The sequence below is a fragment of the Pristis pectinata genome, chromosome 1 (assembly GCF_009764475.1).
Source record: "Pristis pectinata isolate sPriPec2 chromosome 1, sPriPec2.1.pri, whole genome shotgun sequence".
NCBI classification, from domain to species: domain Eukaryota; kingdom Metazoa; phylum Chordata; class Chondrichthyes; order Rhinopristiformes; family Pristidae; genus Pristis; species Pristis pectinata.
In genome coordinates, this window is record NC_067405.1 from 67946117 (window position 1) to 67965271 (window position 19155).

General features: G+C 40.0%; 1 protein-coding gene across 2 annotated transcripts in view; it reads right to left on the reverse strand.

The window, feature by feature from the left end:
- ube2f (ubiquitin-conjugating enzyme E2F (putative)) overlaps nucleotides 1-19155 on the reverse strand; it is a 127422-nt gene that overhangs the window by 55653 nt on the left and 52614 nt on the right. For both annotated transcript variants that reach the window (XM_052023191.1, XM_052023194.1), the window contains exons 4-5: nucleotides 14673-14702; nucleotides 3903-3968 (exon numbers count right to left, since the gene is read on the reverse strand). In XM_052023191.1, the coding sequence (XP_051879151.1) occupies nucleotides 3903-3968; nucleotides 14673-14702 (96 nt within the window). The remainder of the gene's footprint in view (nucleotides 1-3902; nucleotides 3969-14672; nucleotides 14703-19155) is intronic.

The following is a 19155-nucleotide window of genomic DNA, read 5'->3' on the forward strand; positions in this document are numbered from 1 at the left end:
GACTCTTGATTGGATTCACTTTCTCATTACCTGTGCAGGAAAAAGCTTCCAATTTTTCTTCCAAAAGCAAAATACTGCAGATATTGGAAAAATGAAATAAAACCAACATACTGGAAATAGGCAGCAGATCAGGCAGCATCTGTGGAATGAGAAATATCATGAAAACTCATTGAGCTGAAGAGATAGCTTTTCGCTCCAAAGGTGCATCCTGGCTGCTGATTATTTCCAGTATATTACCTCCAATTTTTTTTTAAACTGACTCTAAAATCTAATTCTTGAAAACTATCTCCATGATTTAATATTCTCTCTTTATTCGGGTGCTCAATAAAGCTCAGTGCCAATTTAGATTCAATGAGTTGCTCTCACAATTGGTGCCCTTCAGACAAATTCCTGGATCCCATTTGGTTCTAGTGCAATGGTATTTCTTCCAACACTACATCTTTAATATCCTTGGTCTTACAAGTTCCTAAGGTCTTATTGGTTGCTTATTCATTTTAGATTATTTTTCCCCAAATTATATTACTACTATTTTTCTGCATTAAGCTACATCATGGGAATATGAAAACAATAGTTTATGCCAATGCTTTGCTCAAAGAGCAGTGCAACTCTTGATCTTCTTCATGTCATGGTTGAAGCTGTACGGTAATAAAATATAAGCAGCCATTTTAATATATGCCAGTGTATAATTAGCCAACAAACACCATCACTTGCACCTCAAACTGATGACCGCCATTAAGAAAGGACATGCAAAACTGCAAAGCACCATTCAGGACTTTCCAAAGTCAATAAAGTTCTTTTTAAAATTAGTTAGTGTTGCACAGTAGTCAATTTGTACATGCTGAGATCCCATAAACAGCAAAGTGATAACAATCAGGTAATCTGCAGTGATCTCATTGGAAGAATAAGAACAAATACTTGGAAATATTGCCTCTTTAAATGGTGCCACGGGATCTGTGTTCCATGTGCAAGGCTTCAGCCAGCTCTGTGTACACAGCTTCTGTACATTTCATGAACAGTTTCTACAGCAAGTGTGTACATGGATTGAAGATTCATGCCTGAACATCCAAGATTCAACAGTTTAAGCTGAAAGTTTTCTAAGTCATTTGTTGCACTGCATTTTTCCAAAAGGCAGCATTTAAATGATGGAAAAATATTCTGAAAGTAAAAAACAACATTTAAGTTAATAGGAGTGAACTGTTCTAATTTAACCCTTATTTTTGAGTCACAGATGTATTCTCTTCAACAATTAAACTGAATCTTGGTATTTGAATCTTTTCTGATGTCAGCAGTTTAATTAAGGAAAAAGTGCAATACTCCATGGTGTCATTCTCCTGACCTTCCACTCCGTTGAGTGAGTCACACACCCACAAATTCCATGTGTTTCTATCAAAAAGGTGATCACAGATGAGTTTTTTCTGAGTGCACATTAATCTGCATGCAATCTAAGTGCAACCTGATGAGTCTTTTACCCACTAAAGTATAATAATAGCTTTAATTTACCAAACAGGAAATTGACTACATGTTTGTCAAGTAACTGGGGTTTTATGCATACTGGGCTAGCTAAACTATGCTCAGGTTAAAAGGCTCATGCTCAGATTTACAGGGACGTGCAAACTGAACACACAATACACAAAAGGTTCCACAGTTAAAAAACACACAAATACGCCTTCATCATCCCCAAGATCGCTTGAGAACAACTTGCATTTATTCAGTAATTTTTGTGGCATTTTTGAAGTAGCAAAACCTCCTAAGGCAGAAGCATGCGCAATTAATGTTTTATGTAAAGCACATGTTCTGTCAATGATAAATTCTGTGCTTAGCTGCCTCTTTTTCCCCACACCACTGTTTAATTCCACACTGTTCCACCATTTGAAATTCTTGCTCTTAATTCAAAGCAATATCTGAGTATAGGGGCAAGGATGCGAGTCAGGAGTCTGATGCCAGCAACGACTGACATGAATGAATACATTAGGGGGGAGATCTGAGGGGAACACGAGTCTGTGGAAGAGTGACAGGCTGAGCTGTTAATTATCAATTATTATGAGATCTGACTGCTGTATTGATTAACCCTTGCGCTGATTGTCGATTACTAAACTGATTATCAATAACGTCCTCCAGACCCATCGACACAAGCTTATGATCTCATAAATCACAAATGCAATCCTTCCTGATCCAAGAATATCATACAAGCACCTAGTCGACAAATTCAGAGATACTAACAGAAACAAGACCAAAAATACAGATGCATAACTGAACAAACACACTCCCTCCCATTCTGAAGGCACAAAAATACGTCCCCCTAATTAAAGATATGCTCTCCTAATCTATAGGTACATACACAACCTACCACAAAGCAAGATCAGCAATTACTACTGCTGGGTTATTTCAGGAAACCATCAAGAGAAAAATCAGCCATGGCTGAACATTAATGACGACAGGACTCAATGAACTGTGTTTGTGGATTCATAGCAATAATTTCACTGTACTTATTTTTATATTGTTTCCTTTATATTTAGTCAGTGACGCCAGCTCTCTTGTCACAACCAGCCCACACCAATAATGTTATCATCAGTTACTGAGAGAATAATGAGCCAATACTTAACACATTAATGCTCCAACCCCACCAGTACGTGTTGGCTTAAGAAAATTTCTTTCCAAAATACTGTGATATTAGCAAGCTTAGAAAAAGCATGCGTGGATATTGCCTGAAAGCCTCGTACTCCACAAAATAAATCCTCAAAGGCACCCCCCTGCCCTAGCACTGAATTGCATTTTTCTCTAGTTACTCTCCCTGCTCTCATTGTGTCATCTTTGCTTGACACGCCACTTTCTCCTTCAGCTTGATTTGGGGGGGGGGGGGGGGGTTACTAACTACTTTCTCTAACTTCTTTGGATCTCACAGTGAGACTATGCACAGTAGTCGTCTGATAAATCAATCTACTGGAAAAGCATGACCATTTATTTATAGAAAATCAAGTGGAACAAAGTACTGAAGAAAGCAATTGGAAATTAATAACCAGACCATTTAAATATAAATTTAATTTGTCATCAAGTATCATTAATGGTTCCTTCTTCTTGAGTATTGTTCCCTTTCCCTTCAAAACTGCCATCAGCTCTATCCTTAAAAAAAAATCCACATGATACCTCTTCTCACATCCACCATGGTTCTTCTGATAATCCCATCATGCCCTCTGATCCTCAACCCACCCACCAACAAAGCAAGTTTTGATTTATTCACTTCATGGTTTTGAACACTTCTATCAAACCACAACTCAAACTTTCCAGCTTTAAGGGCACAAGCCCAACTCCTCTGTTTATACACATCTCCGGGATCATTCTACTAAACCTTTTCTGCACCTTCTTTAGTGGTGATGCTTTCTTCATAGAGTGTGGTAACCACAATTAGGCACCATGCTCTAATTGCATATAAAACAGAAAATGCTGGAAATGCTCAACAGGTCAGGCCCGCATCTGTGGGAAAAGCAACAGAGCTAACGTTTCAGGTTGAAGACTCTTTCATTTAGATTTCCAGCATCTGCATTTTTTTTTGATTTTCACATACTCTAATTGCTGTTTTGCAGTGATTCAACATAAACTTCTTGTTTTTGTACTTTACGCTTGTGGTCTTCACCAGTTAAGGTCATGTGCTCAATTCTATGGGAATGAAACTTGAATCCATGAATGTTTGATTCAGAGATGAAAGTGCTGTTTCCTCAGCTTCCATACTTTTCAATTATAGCATTACTGAATTCTGTACATCCTATAGCAATGAAACAAACTGATTGTTGCATATACAACCCGAGATTTAGTCAGCAATAACACATAATTCACTTGGTTTTAATTTTTTTTAAATGAAAAATGCCACAGCCAAGTAATTCTATGATCAGGTTAGTAAAGATTACCTGGCATGACATTCAGCTGGAAGGAATAAAGTTTGTTTGCATCAGGGAAATCCAGTTTGCACGTACCTGCAGAAAAAAAACCAATAATTAGAGTGAATGAAAACACAGAGTCAGTACCAAGAACATAAAGCACAAGTCATGTAGAACAAAAAGCTCTCAGCCTATTCCCTTAGCACAGAATTCTCCATCAGTGCTGATCTTTCTGGTACATTAACTCTTCCTAACCCCTTGTTACATCATTTCCACCGAAGACCAACCTTCCACTATTTTAACTCACTACTGAAACCTATCCCATTACCACCTTAACTTTCCATTGAAGACCATCCTTCCACCACATTCATTTTCCATTGAAGCCATTTCTCTGGTACAGTAACTTCAAATCTTGATATAGAAATAATAACCAACAAACCCACAATCAGAAATTTAAATCATCAGAGGATCATTTACAAAACAGGCATTATCAATAAACCTATATACACCAACAATATGACAGCAGTCAACTTGCATGCTATGACATGCTATGTTAGACTATGCACAGTAGTCGTCTGATAAATCAACCTACTGGAAAGCACAACCATTTATTTATGGGAAATCAAGTGGAATAAAGTACTGAAGAAAGCAAGTGAGCAATTGGAAATTAATAGCTAGACTATTTAAGGACAAAGTACTGAGGATAAAGGTACTGAACTGATAAAGGGGAAAATTCAGAGCAATAAAGGATTTGTCCCAAATGAAGAATCTTCAAACACAAGATGGATTACCATCACCAGATAAATATATTATTGACAGACAGCAGGAGTAAAGGAAATCAAGTTTGACAATCAAGATACTTTTGGAAAAAATGACTAGATAACAAAAAAGCATTTCATAGAAGTCTCACAAGAGAAGATGCAGAAAGAAAGATTTGAACACAAGGACCATAATCTCAATGTGCAATTACACAAAATGAGATTCAGTCAACCATGAAGGGAAATGCAAACTCTTCAGGAAGGCAGAAAGGAGGCATGTGCAGTCTAGTGTGGATACGTTTGAAGCAATGCACTTTCAGAAGAAAAATCTGGAATGAGCGCATACATTCAGTGATGGATAAAAGGTGATGAACAGAGAGGAGCAAGGAGTCAAATACAAAGATTCCTGGCAGTGCAAGTGCAGAAATAAAGCTATAAAAATATGCAGGGTTTTATAAATGATAGCCCTAGAGGAATGAAAAACTTAACATTTTATACTGACTTCCTCCATTCCCAGTGAACACAGATATTTCATGCTAAAGTTTTATGCCATAAATCTTCGAGGAAATCCGTTATCAGGATTCTTAAAATACCGAACACTAGAAACTAAGCAGCTAAAGGAAATTATTTTGGAATTTAATGAAATTAAACAGTGAAGACAATTGAAAAAGCAGACAATTCTTAGATGCCAGGTCAAAAAAATTAACGTGGGTGCCATCTCCAAAGAAAATGGGAATGATGAGCTCTCTTGAAAGCTGCAAGTGACTGTGTAAATGATCAGAAATAAAATATGTTATAATGTAGATTCAACATTCTACAAGCAGCTAAATTTTGCAGCTGGGTTGGATATTCTTCTGCACATGCATACACTTCCACAGAGAAGCTGTTAACAATTTCGAAAAATTTGTTTATGTTCTGATCACCTTATGCACTTGTAAAGATCATAAGAAAACTACCTTTTTCTGCGAACTTTAAACACTGCCCATGAACATTCAATACAGCTTTACTATTCAATATGATTTAAATTATGGTCTATTTTCAAGTACAACACCATGGGAACGGGAAGGCAAGTACGTCAGAAATTTCACCAAAGGCAAATCAAGCTGTGGATCAAGATTCTGGAGAATGATGTTGATTGGGGTATATGGGAACAGGGGAGAATTTTGTTGGTTTCCAAAGCTGGCTTGATTCATGTGAACTACAGAGCCTTATTTTACCAGATGGCTTTCTCCCCCTTACAAAAATCCATCTGCTTTGCTATTCAATTTTAAAAATAGATGACTGCAATTTAAAAATCAGTGTGGGATCTCACTCTCACTACTCATAAATATCAATGCCAACATTTCCCCAGTCTTTGACAGCTCCATACACACTTGGCATTTGTACCAATGAGCTAGCAAACACAAACAGCTATTACATACAATCACTAAAAGCAGTAGGAAGAATACTGAAGAACAAGTTATTGAATCAGTAGAGCATTCGTCAGACCCAGTTAATCTTCTCGCTGGAATTATTTGCAGCCTTTATTGCTTAAATTTTGTGGTGTATTCGAGAGGACTAGAATATAAAAGCAAGGATGTAATGCTGAGGCTTTATAAGGCATTGGTCAGACCACATTTGGAGTATTCTGAGCAGTTTTGGGCCCCATATCTAAGGAAGGATATGCTGGGGTTGGAGAGGGCCCAGAGGAAGTTTACAAGAATGATCCCGGGAATGAAAGTATTAACGTAGGAGCATTTGATGGCTCTGCACCTTTACTCGCTGGAGTTTAGAAGGACGAGGGGGGATCTGATTAAAACCTACCGAATATTGAAAGACCTGAATAGGGTGGACGTGGAGAGAATGTTTCCAGTAGTGGGAGAGTCTAGGACCAGAGGGCACAGCCTCAGAATAGAAGGACGTCCCTTTAGAACAGAGATGAGGAGGAATTTCTTTAGCCAGAGGGTGGTGAATCTGTGGAATTCATTACCACAGACGGCTGTGGAGAACAAGTCATTGGGTATATTTAAAGCAGAGGTAAATAGGTTCTTGATTAGTAAGGGCATCAAAGGTTATGGTGAGAAAGCAGGAGAATGGGGTTGAGAGGGAAAAGTAAATCAGCCATGATCGAATGGCGGAGCAGACTCGATAGGCCAAATGGCCTAATTCTGCTCCTATGTCTTATGGTCTTATTATTTGCTCAGGTTCTGTAGGTCAGACTAGAAAGGAATCTGGATGTGACAATGTTGACCATGCTAACACTGTCCTTGTAGCATTTGAAGGCCAGGTGGCAACCTCTCATTTTGTACCCCCACTTTTAGGCTATTTCAATCCTGCACAATTCCTAACTCAATCTCATTCAGCATCAAACTGCATTCCCTAGCAGATTACAGAAAGGTAAATCATCCTAGATCTCCTTCAATACTCTGGAAAAGCTCAGCCTGCCTGTCAATAGTTAAACTCCAAAGAGGAACTAGATGACTTGCAAACGACAGCCAGGAAGCTACTTCCTCGCTCTCTTTCAATTCTTTTACCCTGTTATGAAGCTGATTGTTCTCAAGTTCCTGTTCTGGGTTTTTATTCCAGGTTCAGACCATGTCCACAGAAAACCAATTGTTCCCTTGTGTGAATTTCACTGCTTGGTGATGGATGGCAATGCCAAACATCAAACAAGAAAATTCTGTGGCTGTACTGCACTATAAACACAAGATTGCCTTCAAATCTGGAAGGTCTTAGACAACATTATTCTAAGTTTCAGGGTGTATGTTACTAAATAAATATATTTACCCGTAAATAAAAAGGGTCACCAAAGGATTAGAGTCTGGAATCTGTGTGAAGTCCACAATATCTAAAACTTAAAGGAATTAGGTTCATCGTCAACTGGTGAGAATATGGTGTGTAAAGGAATAATACAATGCAGAATCTCAATCTGTTATATTATTCAATGGCCTATAAGATCATTACATTATGGAAATAGCCCAATGAATCACACTTAAATTTCTTTACAGGCCAAAGAACTTCATACTGTGGTAGGACAGAAACAAAGCACTGAAACATAATATGCTGTAGCAGATCAACACACAGCTTAATGCAGCATATGCCACTGAATCTCAAATTGTTTCAGTACAGAAAAAGGCTATTCGATCATAGTCTGTACAGCACAAAAACAGGGCCTCAGTAAATTTATTCCAATAACTAAGCAGCCCATCGAATTGCAATGTTACAATACAGAAGCAGGTGATCTATTTGCCACCATATAGAAACTTTCATTTATTTAGACTGTTACAGTGCAGAAGCTGGATATCAAATCAGACTGCTGTGCAGAAACAGTTCAGCTCTCATCATTGAAGCTCACCCAATCACAATTCGCTACAACCCAGAAGCAGGCCATTAAATCAATCTTTTCCAATACAGAACCAGGATAACTGAATCACAGTCTGTTATAGAAAAAGATGATCAAATAAGATTGTTCAGTCAAGAAGCTTTTTGAATCTCAATCTTGACAGCACAAAAAGAGCCCAGCAAACACCACTGAAATAGCCCAGTGACTCTCACACTGCTACAGCACAAAAGCAGCCCAGAAATAGAATCTCAGTTCAGAAACAACCTGATCAGTCTGTTAATGAACAAAACAATTATACATTATGGTGCAGGAACCAGCTATTGACTGCTACAGCACAAAGAGCTCGATACATCATGTTACAGCAAAAACATGCATCGAGTGTTACAGCACAGAAACAGGTCGTCACATCAAAGAACAGAACGTGAGGTTATTTGGTCCATTGAGCCTGCACTGAATCATTGCAAAAGCAATCCTGCTCATTTCATCACCATCCCTGCATGCTCTTCACCTTCCTATATTTAATTCCTTTTGAAAGCAACTATTGAATCTACATCAGGCAGTGAATTTCAGATTATCACTATTTGCTGCAATCAAGTTTGTTTCTTTTGTCACCGTGGTTCTTTAACCAATATTTTAAATCGACATCCTCAAGACTGCCACCATTCTGCACCAATGGATACCGTTTCTCTTGATTCACTTTGTCCAGACCCGTTCATGCTTTGAAGAGTTTCTATGAAATTATCAATCTTCTCTGCTTTAAGAAAATCAAGCCCACCTTCTCCCGCTTACATAACTGGAGTTGTTTATCTGCAGCTACATTCTATTGAGTATTTTCTGCAACTTCTCCAGGGATTCACTTTCTTCCTATAATGTAGTGACCAGAGTCAGATGTAATTAGTGCAATTAATCAATCAGTGTTTTACAGAGATTCAAAACAACCACCTTCGTTTTGTATTCTATGCTTCTTATTTATAAGGCAGAAGATTCTGTCTGCTTTAAGATATTACTTTCACAACCCTCACTGCAACATTCATAGATTTGTGTACACCAAGATCTCTCTAATCTTGCATCAACTTTAGAAACTGCCTTTCCATAATCTTCCTGCAAAGATGTACTATCTTACACAACTTTGCATTAAATTTAATCTTCCACGTGTCCACCCATTCCAACAGCTTGGCTGTAACTTCAAAGTCCACCTCCTTCCTCTTCACTGTTTATCACGCTTCCAAGTTCAATGTCATCAGCCAATTTTGAATTCAGATCAAACCCAACAAGTCCCATACAGACTATGGATTCCACTTTTTTGTAGACAGAAACAATCTTTGAATTTGACTATTAGAGTCTGTTGAATCAATTAAAACACAAAAATTGGCCATTAAAATTGAAGTTATTATGGCCCTTAAAGACTGACTGTTACAGTACAGGCACATTATCCTGCCTGTTAAACAACAAAATCAGCCATTCAAATCATGGTGTGTTATAGTACAGAAAAAGAGCACTGAATCTGTTACATATTTCTTCATGACATAGGAGGAAGCCATTCAGCCCAGCAAATCTATGCCATCTCAAAGTGCAATCATATTTCCCCCACTAATTTCCTCTGGAACTTATTCTCCTCACAGTCCCACCACCCACCTACTCTAGTGGCAATTTACAGTGGCCAATTAACCTACCAACCCATGCGTCTTTGGGATGTGGGAGGAAAGCAGAGCATTCGGGAGGAACCCACATGGTCACAGGGAGAAGGTGGTGCAAACTCTGCACAGACAGCAATGGATGTCAGGTTGAACCCAGGTCACTGGAGCTGTGAGGCAGCAGTTCTACCAGCTGCATTACTGAGCCACCACATTAAACCATTTGGTCTCACCCTGGAGAAATTCCCTTTGTTCAAGCCATCCTTCCTTTACCTTCTCTGCAAGTGAAAACTAATTTCCCAGTTCTGATGAAGGGTCTCAGATCTGAAGTATTAATTCTTTTTTTTAAATCTTTCCAGATACTGCCTGACCTGCTCATGCCCATCTCATGCCTTTTCTCTTTGCTTTGTTTAGATTCATCATCCTTGGATTTGGATTGAACCAAGTCGCTCTTAATCTTAATGAAATTCTATTATATTATGATCACACTGCCCTAAAAATCCCATTAACAACAAGTTCATTAATTAACCCTGCATTCTGAGTCAAAACCCTGCATCAGGACTGGAACGTGACAATTCCTTTTCTCCCATGGATGCTACTCGACCCACTGAGTTCCTCCAGCAGATTATTTGTTACTCCACACAAACTGGTTCTTCTTAATTTTCTCAACTTAGATATCTTTCCCTCCACTGCCATTACCCCATCCTTAACTACCAACCTTTATTTTCCATTTTGCCTGTTTCTATATCCTGGAATACCAAGATCCTAACAATCCAGTGTGCATTCAAAAGAAGAGCCTTTAATTTTGTCTGCTTACCATTTTTCTCTACTCTGACTCCAATGAGAGGCAAATCCTTCTGTTTATATGCCTTGTCATTTTCTTATACACTCTTGTTATCACTCATCTTTTCCCTTCCCTGCTCTAATGCCTTATCCTTTAACTTTGTAAATTTCCCCTCTCCTAATCCCATCTCCCCTACTTAGTTTGATGCTTTGCTCTTACCCTTACGTAGAACATAGAACAGTTCAGCTCAAGAACAGGCTCTTCAGCCAAATTGAACTAAAATCTCTTCTGCCTGCACATGATTCATATCCCTCCATTTCTTACATATTGATATGTCTACCTAAAAGCCTCTTAAAACATCCCTATTATATCTGCTTCTATCTCAGCAGCCCGTTCCAGGTACCTACCTATCTGTATCAAAAACTTACACTGCACATTTCCCTAAACTTTCCCCCTTCCACCTTAAATGCAAGTCCTAGTATTTGACCTTAAATGCATGTTGCAGGCACAGTAGTGTAGCAGTTAGCGTAATGCTATTACAGCGCTAGCGACTCAGGTTCGATTCTGGCCACTGTCTGTAAGGAGTTTGTACATTCTCCCCATGTCTGCATGGGTATCCTCTGGGTGCTCCAGTTTCCTCCCACATTCCAAAGACATACGGGTTAGGAAGTTATGGGCATGCTATGTTGGCACCGGAAGAGTGGCGACACTTGCGGGCTGCCCCCAGAACATTCTACGCAAAAAAAGATACATTTCACTGTGTTTTGATGTACATGTGACTAATAAAGATACCTTATCTATAGTATTGCCCTTCATGCTGTCTCTGTACTTATCTTGTCCATGAGATATATTTTCTGTTTACATGTTGACCATGATTGCTTAATTGTATATGGAACATTTTTTCTTTAGATATATTGGCCTCATATTGTATACAATAATTCCTTCAACAATTTTCACTGTGCTCTGTGGGTGTTTAGCTTATGCTTCATTCCTTCAAAGGCATCATTATTTAAGTTTAAACTTTGGTTTGTGTGGGAGTTCTCAAAATTAAATGTATTACATTATGGTCATTTCAAGACATTTCCTTGTTCTAAAGAAAGCATTTCTGGCTCATTTTCATTATGAATTCTAGTACTGTTTGCATCCTTGTCAATTACAAAACACATTGCCAAGAAACCTTCCCAAAAACACATGACAATTTCCCCACCTTTATGACCTGAGCTGCTTTGCAAGTTTCAGTCTATGCAGAGGTTCCCTGATGCACACTTTGCCTCTTCTATGAGCTACTCAGTTATCTGCATTTATGAATTCCATTACTGCTTCACTGCTGTCAACAATGTCCACCCACCTTCCATCCTCTATAGTGTTTTTTTTATTCTAATTAGATTTTCTCCTGTGCACTCACCCAAACTGATTGAACTTCTTTCAACAACTGAAATAGTGTCAGATAGCATTGTTTCACCTTCTCCTCCTTTCTTTACTTCCCTAACCTTTCCATATACATTTTGGTCTGGACTATTAACCTTCCATCCACACAGTCTGCCTGCTCATTAGGTCAGGCTGCACCAGTGGCATTCCCTGATCTCTTGTCAGGTCAGAATGCAGCAGGATCACTGCCCACCCTTTCAATAGGTCAGGGTCTAATGGAGACAGTGTCAATCACAATTCCAGCTACACCAGTTACTCTCGATAAATGTATCGTGTCTGGTTTCATCAGAGACACTATTACCTCTTATCCAAGTCAAAGTGCACTGATGGCACAAAATGCCAACTCACATGTACAATCGAGTACCTTCCTGAGAGAGAGAGCTGTAGCTTTGGTTCATAATTACAGCTGGAATGTCATTGAGAGACCTGCTTCAAAGTGAGCTTCAGCCAAAGACCAGCCAAATTCCCCCAAACTCAATGTAGGCAACACATACAAAGGAACAACTGAGCTATAGCCATCACAACTTGCCAGGTTAATTCTTGGATTTGCTAAAGTAGATGATCATTGCCACTATAATTGTGGTGCTACCAATGACGTCACTGTCTCCAAAAGATAAGGGGAAAAGAAAAATCTCATATTTGTGCTCAAAGTTGCTAGCCAGTGAACCAGCAAGGATGTGGATGGATGGACTTCATTAACAACTGAACTGAGCATAGAAAATGTTTCCTCTCCATAGGAAAACTCCATTGACTGTTATTATCTAGGATACTACACAAAAATTGCAACTTAGATGATGGCTGGGAATGCAGCCACAGGTAAGGTATGTACCTCAATGAATTATCACCTGCAGACCTTAATATGATCCTTGGAAAAGGCACTGGACTGTATCCCAGCAAAAGCCAGCATTTCAGGAAAACAGCCATTCGAGCTGTGTCCCAGTACCTTCAGAAGGATAACTGGGATCAAAATTCACAAAATTTGAAGTAATTAGATCATTTCTGTAATATATATGTAGCTGAGCAATGTAATTGTACAAAGATTGCAAGAAGTATGTTTGTGGATGGTTGAGATGTGAAATCAACTAATGTTTTCCATCTGTTCAACTGACGCAAGACACTGACCAAGACAGCAGAAAATTATTTTTAAATTGCAATCAGATGTCTGCACTGTAAGGAAGCAGCATGTGGAAGCTTGTGAGACCTTCACTGTATTACCACAAGCACTCCATGAGATCGGAGACTTAGCAAGTTGCTGTAACTCAGGGGTAATCTTGTTTTTGATAATTTTGAGTCCCTACTTGATCAAACACACGCACACTGCATGCATCATTTCCATTTAATCAAATCCAGATTATGTCTTTGTAAACCTCCAGAAGCCACGACACAAACACTCCTTACTCCCAGCGGCAAGGGTCATGCAGGCACAGAATAAGGGAAACCAATGAGAATAAAACATGTCATCTCAAAAATGCAGGCACAATATTTTCAGAGCAAAATTAAGCATTGTGCCCACATATAATTCTGAAGGTGATAGGTATTTTTCCCAAATATATTATGCTTTACTCATATCTCCTTCCCCTATATACAACAACACTCCAACTATGGTAGCACTATGGTCTTGGTCACACATAAAGCAAACTCCAATCACTTCTCTGTAGAGCTCGCTACTCAAACCTTTTTACCTCCTTTACCACCCCACTTTCTTTTGCATCCAACTAGAAACATCTCTCCACTAGGTCATGTATCATTGCACTTTCAAACCCCCAACTACATAGCCTTTGTTCCCTAAGAAAATTAAGTAATAAGCACAAAGAGCACTTGGATATTCTATCACCAAGATTTGCTCATTAATTTTTCAGGAAGTGGGCATCACTGGAAACATTTCTGCTGTTTTCCCTGTGCATTGGCGGCTAAACCAAACTCCTCCCAAGGTACTCACAACTTATTAGCCCTGAAACTGTATACTTCACCCATTTTTCCCATGTCCCACATTCCTCCCATGCCCTATCTGAGCTCAGGTTATACAAAAGATACATTTCCTCCTACCTTAACCCCATTCTCATTACCATTTTCTACCTGGCCCTGTAAGAGGCTCTCTCTCTTCAGGTACTGCGTCCGCCCTTGGAAAAACATTCCCTCACCACAAGCAAGTCTTCTTCCAGCTTGAATTCTTGCAAACCATCACCCTGTCACTAACCTCCCTTTCCTCTCAAAAATCCACAAATTTACTACCATATCCCAAAATCTTGTTAATTTTTCTCAACTTTTCTTGGCACAAATATCATGGGCTGAAGGGCCTCTTTCTGTGCTGTATTGTTCTATGTCCATTTCTGAACTTTCAAATCACATCAGCATCCCAACCGCAAGAGGTGACTAATTGAAATGCTAAATCTACAGCCCCGAAAGCCCCAATCTATTATCCTGTGAGAAGAGCTGGTCCTAAACTCTCAGCCGACCCAAAACCAGAGCCATAAATCCTCAACTTAAAACCAGCCCCAAACACATAGTCCCATCTCCAGACACATTACCAAAATCACCCTCCAATTATCCAACCCAAATTTAACCTCATACCTTCCAAAAAAACATAGCTCAAAATACAAACCTGGCTCTTAACTCACAATGTTCTTAATAACCTAACCACAATTCATACACCCAAAAGTACCCAATCCATAACTTATATCCCAAAGCCGAGTCTTCAAATATACATTCTGGCAAAAAAATAACTATCAAAACACTGATGCATTTCCCAAACTATTGCTTTATAATCAGCAACTCTCAAAGCAAACTTTGTACTGACTGTTAGGTTCAACAAAGAGGACATGAAAATATTCTTGATATCACATTAAAATATTTGTAAATAAATGTTTTACTTACTGGGTAGGTTTGCTTCAAGTTCTGCCACTTCTAGTGGAAGAGAGAGAGAGATATACAAAATTAATATCCAATAAAAATTAAATGACCCAAATAATCTATTAGTTAGCAGCATATGATACATGAACTGTTTCTCAATTTCTCTCTAGATCTTGGCTCCCCAGGATGATTTTCTACCCAATTTCTATTCTTCATCCCTTTTACTAGTCTTATCTAGACACATGAATATGCAGGGAATGGAGGGATATGGATCATGTACAGGTAGAAGAGATTTAGTTTAATTCGGCATCATGTTTGGTGCAGACATTCTGGGCTGAAGAGCCTGTTCCTGCACCGTTCCATGTACCAGTTCTGAATGCCTAACCTTGCTTTGTTCAGGTACCAGCAAATGATCAAAGCAGTTAAGTGAGAGAATCAATTGTAATATATCCAAGTTTGTTGCTGACACAAAGCTAGGTGTAGTGTGGGCTTTAAGGAGGATACAGAGAGGCTTCATGGGGACATAGAAAGGCAGGAAATGGCAGATGGAATGTAATGTGAAAAAACGTGAGATCATTCACTTTGGAAGAAGAATCAAAAAGGAAGATTTTTTTTAAAATGGTGAGAGATGGAAACTGTTGTTGCTCAGAGTGACTTCGGTCTCCTTGAACACAAATCACCAATTTAATTTCCAAGTTCAACAAACAATTAGGAAGGCAAATGGTACATTGGCCTTTATTGCAAGAGAATTTCAGCACAAGAGTAGAGACACCTTTATCCAATTATGAGACAGAGTCTGGAATCACAATGGACAGATCTGATCTTTCTACCCAAGGATTCATTTCCTTGCAATAGAGGGAGTACAGCAAAGCTTCACCACACTCCCTCTAACTTAAAAAATATGTTTCCTGATGAAAGATCATTGACCTGAAACATTAACTCTGTTTCTCTTCCCATATGCATGCTGCTTAACCTATTGAGCATTCCCAGCATTTTCTATCATCAGAAGATGGTTCGACCTCGGGCACTGCTCTAAAGAACTCCTGAAGTGGTGTTCCAGGGCTGGGATGAATAACCTGAAACAACTGCAATCATGTTCCTTTGTACAAGTATGCCTCCAGGCACTGAAGTGTTTTCCCCTTGATGACAACTAACAATTGTCAAAGGCAGTCACACTCACCTCACCAATTTAGCCTTTAGACCACGGCTTTGAGCCTCATCAGAGGTTCAGAACCACCTGGTCTTGGCAAAACCCAAAAGGATAGATCCTTGAGGACCCCAGAGCAAAAATAAGCAAATTCAGGCATTTCCTGGGCTTCAACTGAATAAATCAAATCTTCTAATGGACTAAAAAACTTCCATCAGCAAGCTACAACATTCTAAGTCTAGCCAGGCCTCATAATATGAGTTTAAAACATGCACAGAGATTGAATGCCATTTTAACATGTACTGTACTCACTAAGCTGCACTCTGGCGATAAAGATCTGTCACAAAGATATTTGACCACTGTACAGTAAAAGACCAAAGTATGTGAAATATATGAAGTGTATGAAAAGAAATGCAACACTGATCAGGAAGATTATCCTAAGTGCAGCATATAACAGAAAAACATTTCAAAAGTCAGTCTGTCAAATCAGTAACATAGGGAAGACATTGAAATATGATTTCAACAGGGAAAAAGAACCCTCTGAAGTACTTTCTGCCACTTAAGCCACAGGTCTTTTGATTGCTCCATCAAAGGTTTAGACGGGGCGGAATTTGTTAAGTGTGTACAGGATGGATTCCTGTCACAGTATGTTGACAGGCCGACTAGAGGGAATACCATACTAGATCTAGTTTTAGGTAATGAACCAGGTCAGGTGACAGATCTATCGGTGGGCGAGCATTTGGGGGACAGCGACCATTGCTCCATAACCTTTAGAATTATCATGGACAGGGATAGGAGCAAAGAGGACGGGAAGATATTTAATTGGGGAAAGACAAATTATGGGGCTATAAGGCGAGAACTTGAGAGCATAAATTGGGGTGACATTTTTAAGGGGAAATGTACTATAGAGATGTGGCCGATCTTCAGGGATCTCTTGCAGGATGTTAGGGATAAATTTGTCCCGGTGAGGCAGAGAAGAAATGGCAGGGTGAAGGAACCATGGGTGACAAGGGAGGTGGAACAAGTAGTTAGGAAGAAGGCGGCAGCATACATAAGGTGTAAGCAGCAAGGATCAGACAGGGCTCGTGAGGAATATAGAGTAGCAAGGAGGGAACTTAAGAAGGGGCTGAGGAGAGCGAGAAGGGGACATGAAAAGGCCTTGGTGAGTAGGGTTAAGGAGAATCCCAAGGCTTTTTACTTGTATGCGAAGTGCAGAAGGATGGGTCCGATTAAAAACAAAGGTGGGAAGATGTGCCTGGAAGCTGTGGAAGTGGGTGAGGTTCTCAATGAATACTTCTCTTCAGTGTTCACCAAAGAGAGGGGCCTTGATAACGCTGAGGACAGTGTTGGTAAGGGTAATGTTCTAGAGTATGTAGATATCAAGACAGCGGATGTGTTGGAGCTGTTAGAAAATATTAGGACAGATAAGTCCCTGGGGCCTAACGGAATATTCCCCAGGCTGCTTCGTGAGGCGAGGGAGGAGATTGCTGAACCACTGGCTAGGATCTTTGAGTCCTCGTTGTCCACGGGGATGGTACCAGAGGATTGGAGGGTGGCAAATATTGTCCCCTTATTCAAAAAAGGTAGTAGGGATAGTCCAGGGAATTACAGACCAGTGAGCCTTACGTCTGTGGTGGGAAAGCTGTTGGAATGGGTTCTTAGAGATAGGATCTATGAGCATTTAGAGAATCATGGACTGATTAGGGACAGCCAGCATGGATTTGTGAAGGGAAGATCTTGCCTCACTAGCCTGATAGGGTTCTTTGAGGAGGTGACCAGGAAGATTGATGAGGGTAGTGCAGTAGATGTGGCCTGCATGGATTTTAGTAAGGCGTTTGACAAGGTTCCACATGGTAGGCTCCTTCAGAAGGTCAGAGGCCAAGGGATCCAGGGAGGCTTGGCTGTGTGGATTCAGAATTGACTTGCCTGTAGAAAGCAGAGGGTTGTGGTGGAGGGAGTGCATTCGGATTGGAGGGCTGTGACTAGTGGTGTCCCACAGGGATCAGTTCTGGGACCTCTACTTTTTGTGATATTTATTAATGACTTAGATGAGGGGGTGGAAGGGTGGGTTAGCAAGTTTGCAGAAGACACAAAGATCGGTGGTGCTGTGGACAGTGTGGAGGGCTGTCGAAGCTTACAGAGAGATATTGATAGGATGCAGAGCTGGGCTGACAAGTGGCAGATGGAGTTCAATCCAAAGAAGTGTGAGGTGGTACACTTTGGAAGGACAAACTTCAAGGCGGAGTATAAGGTAAATGGCAGGATTCTGGGCAGTGTAGAGCAGAGGGACCTGGGGGGTTCATACCCACAGTTCACTGAAAGTTGCCACACAGGTGGATAGGGTAGTTAAGAAAGTTTATGGGATGTTAAGCTTTCATAGCTCGTGGGATTGAGTTTAAGATCCACGAAGTAATGATGCAGCTTTACAAAACTCTGGTTAGACCACACTTAGAGTACTGTGTCCAGTTCTGGTCGCCTCATTATAGGAAGGATGTGGAGGCGTTGGAAAGGGTGCAGAGGAGATTTACCAGGATGCTGCCTGGATTAGAGAGTATGGATTATGAGGAGATACTAAAGGAGCTACGGCTTTACTCATTGGAGGGAAGGACATGAGGGGAGATATGATAGAGGTATACAAAATATTAAGAGGAACAGATAGAGTGGGCAGCCAGCGCCTCTTTCCCAGGGCACCAATGCTCAATACAAGAGGGCATGGCTTTAAGGTAATGGGTGGGAAGTTCAAAGGAGATGTCAGAGGGAAGTTTTTCACCCAGAGAGTTGTTGGTGCATGGAATGCATTGCCTGGGGTGGTGGTGGAGGCTGATATGTTGGTCACGTTCAAGAGATTGTTAGATAAGCATATGGAGGAATTTAAGATAGAGGGATGCATGGGAGGAAGGGGTTAGGTAGTCTTTGGAGTGGTATGAAGGGTGGCACAACATGGTGGGCCGAAGGGCCTGTATTGTGCTGTATTGTTCTATGGTTCTAAACAGACGGCAAAACACAGCATTTCAACCCGCAAGAAAGCTGGGCTTTCAAGTCAACTAAATAAATATTGCCCCAAATGCTAGAAATCTGAAATATAAAAAAAGATGAAAACATTCAAAAGATTTAAAATATCATCAATGTGAAATACAGCTTCCATTCTCCATAGGCGCTGCCTAACTTTGTGAATATTTCCAGAATTTCTGTGTTTGCTTTCCCGTACTCCATGCCTGCTGGTGTCATTTTCCATTTTAATAACGAACATTGCATAATAAAGCCACTCATCCAACCTCTTCACACTTTAGAGGCTGATGGACTGCTTTCATTCCTGTTGGCAAATCCCCTACGAAAGGCCAGATTTGCACAGGTCCTTTT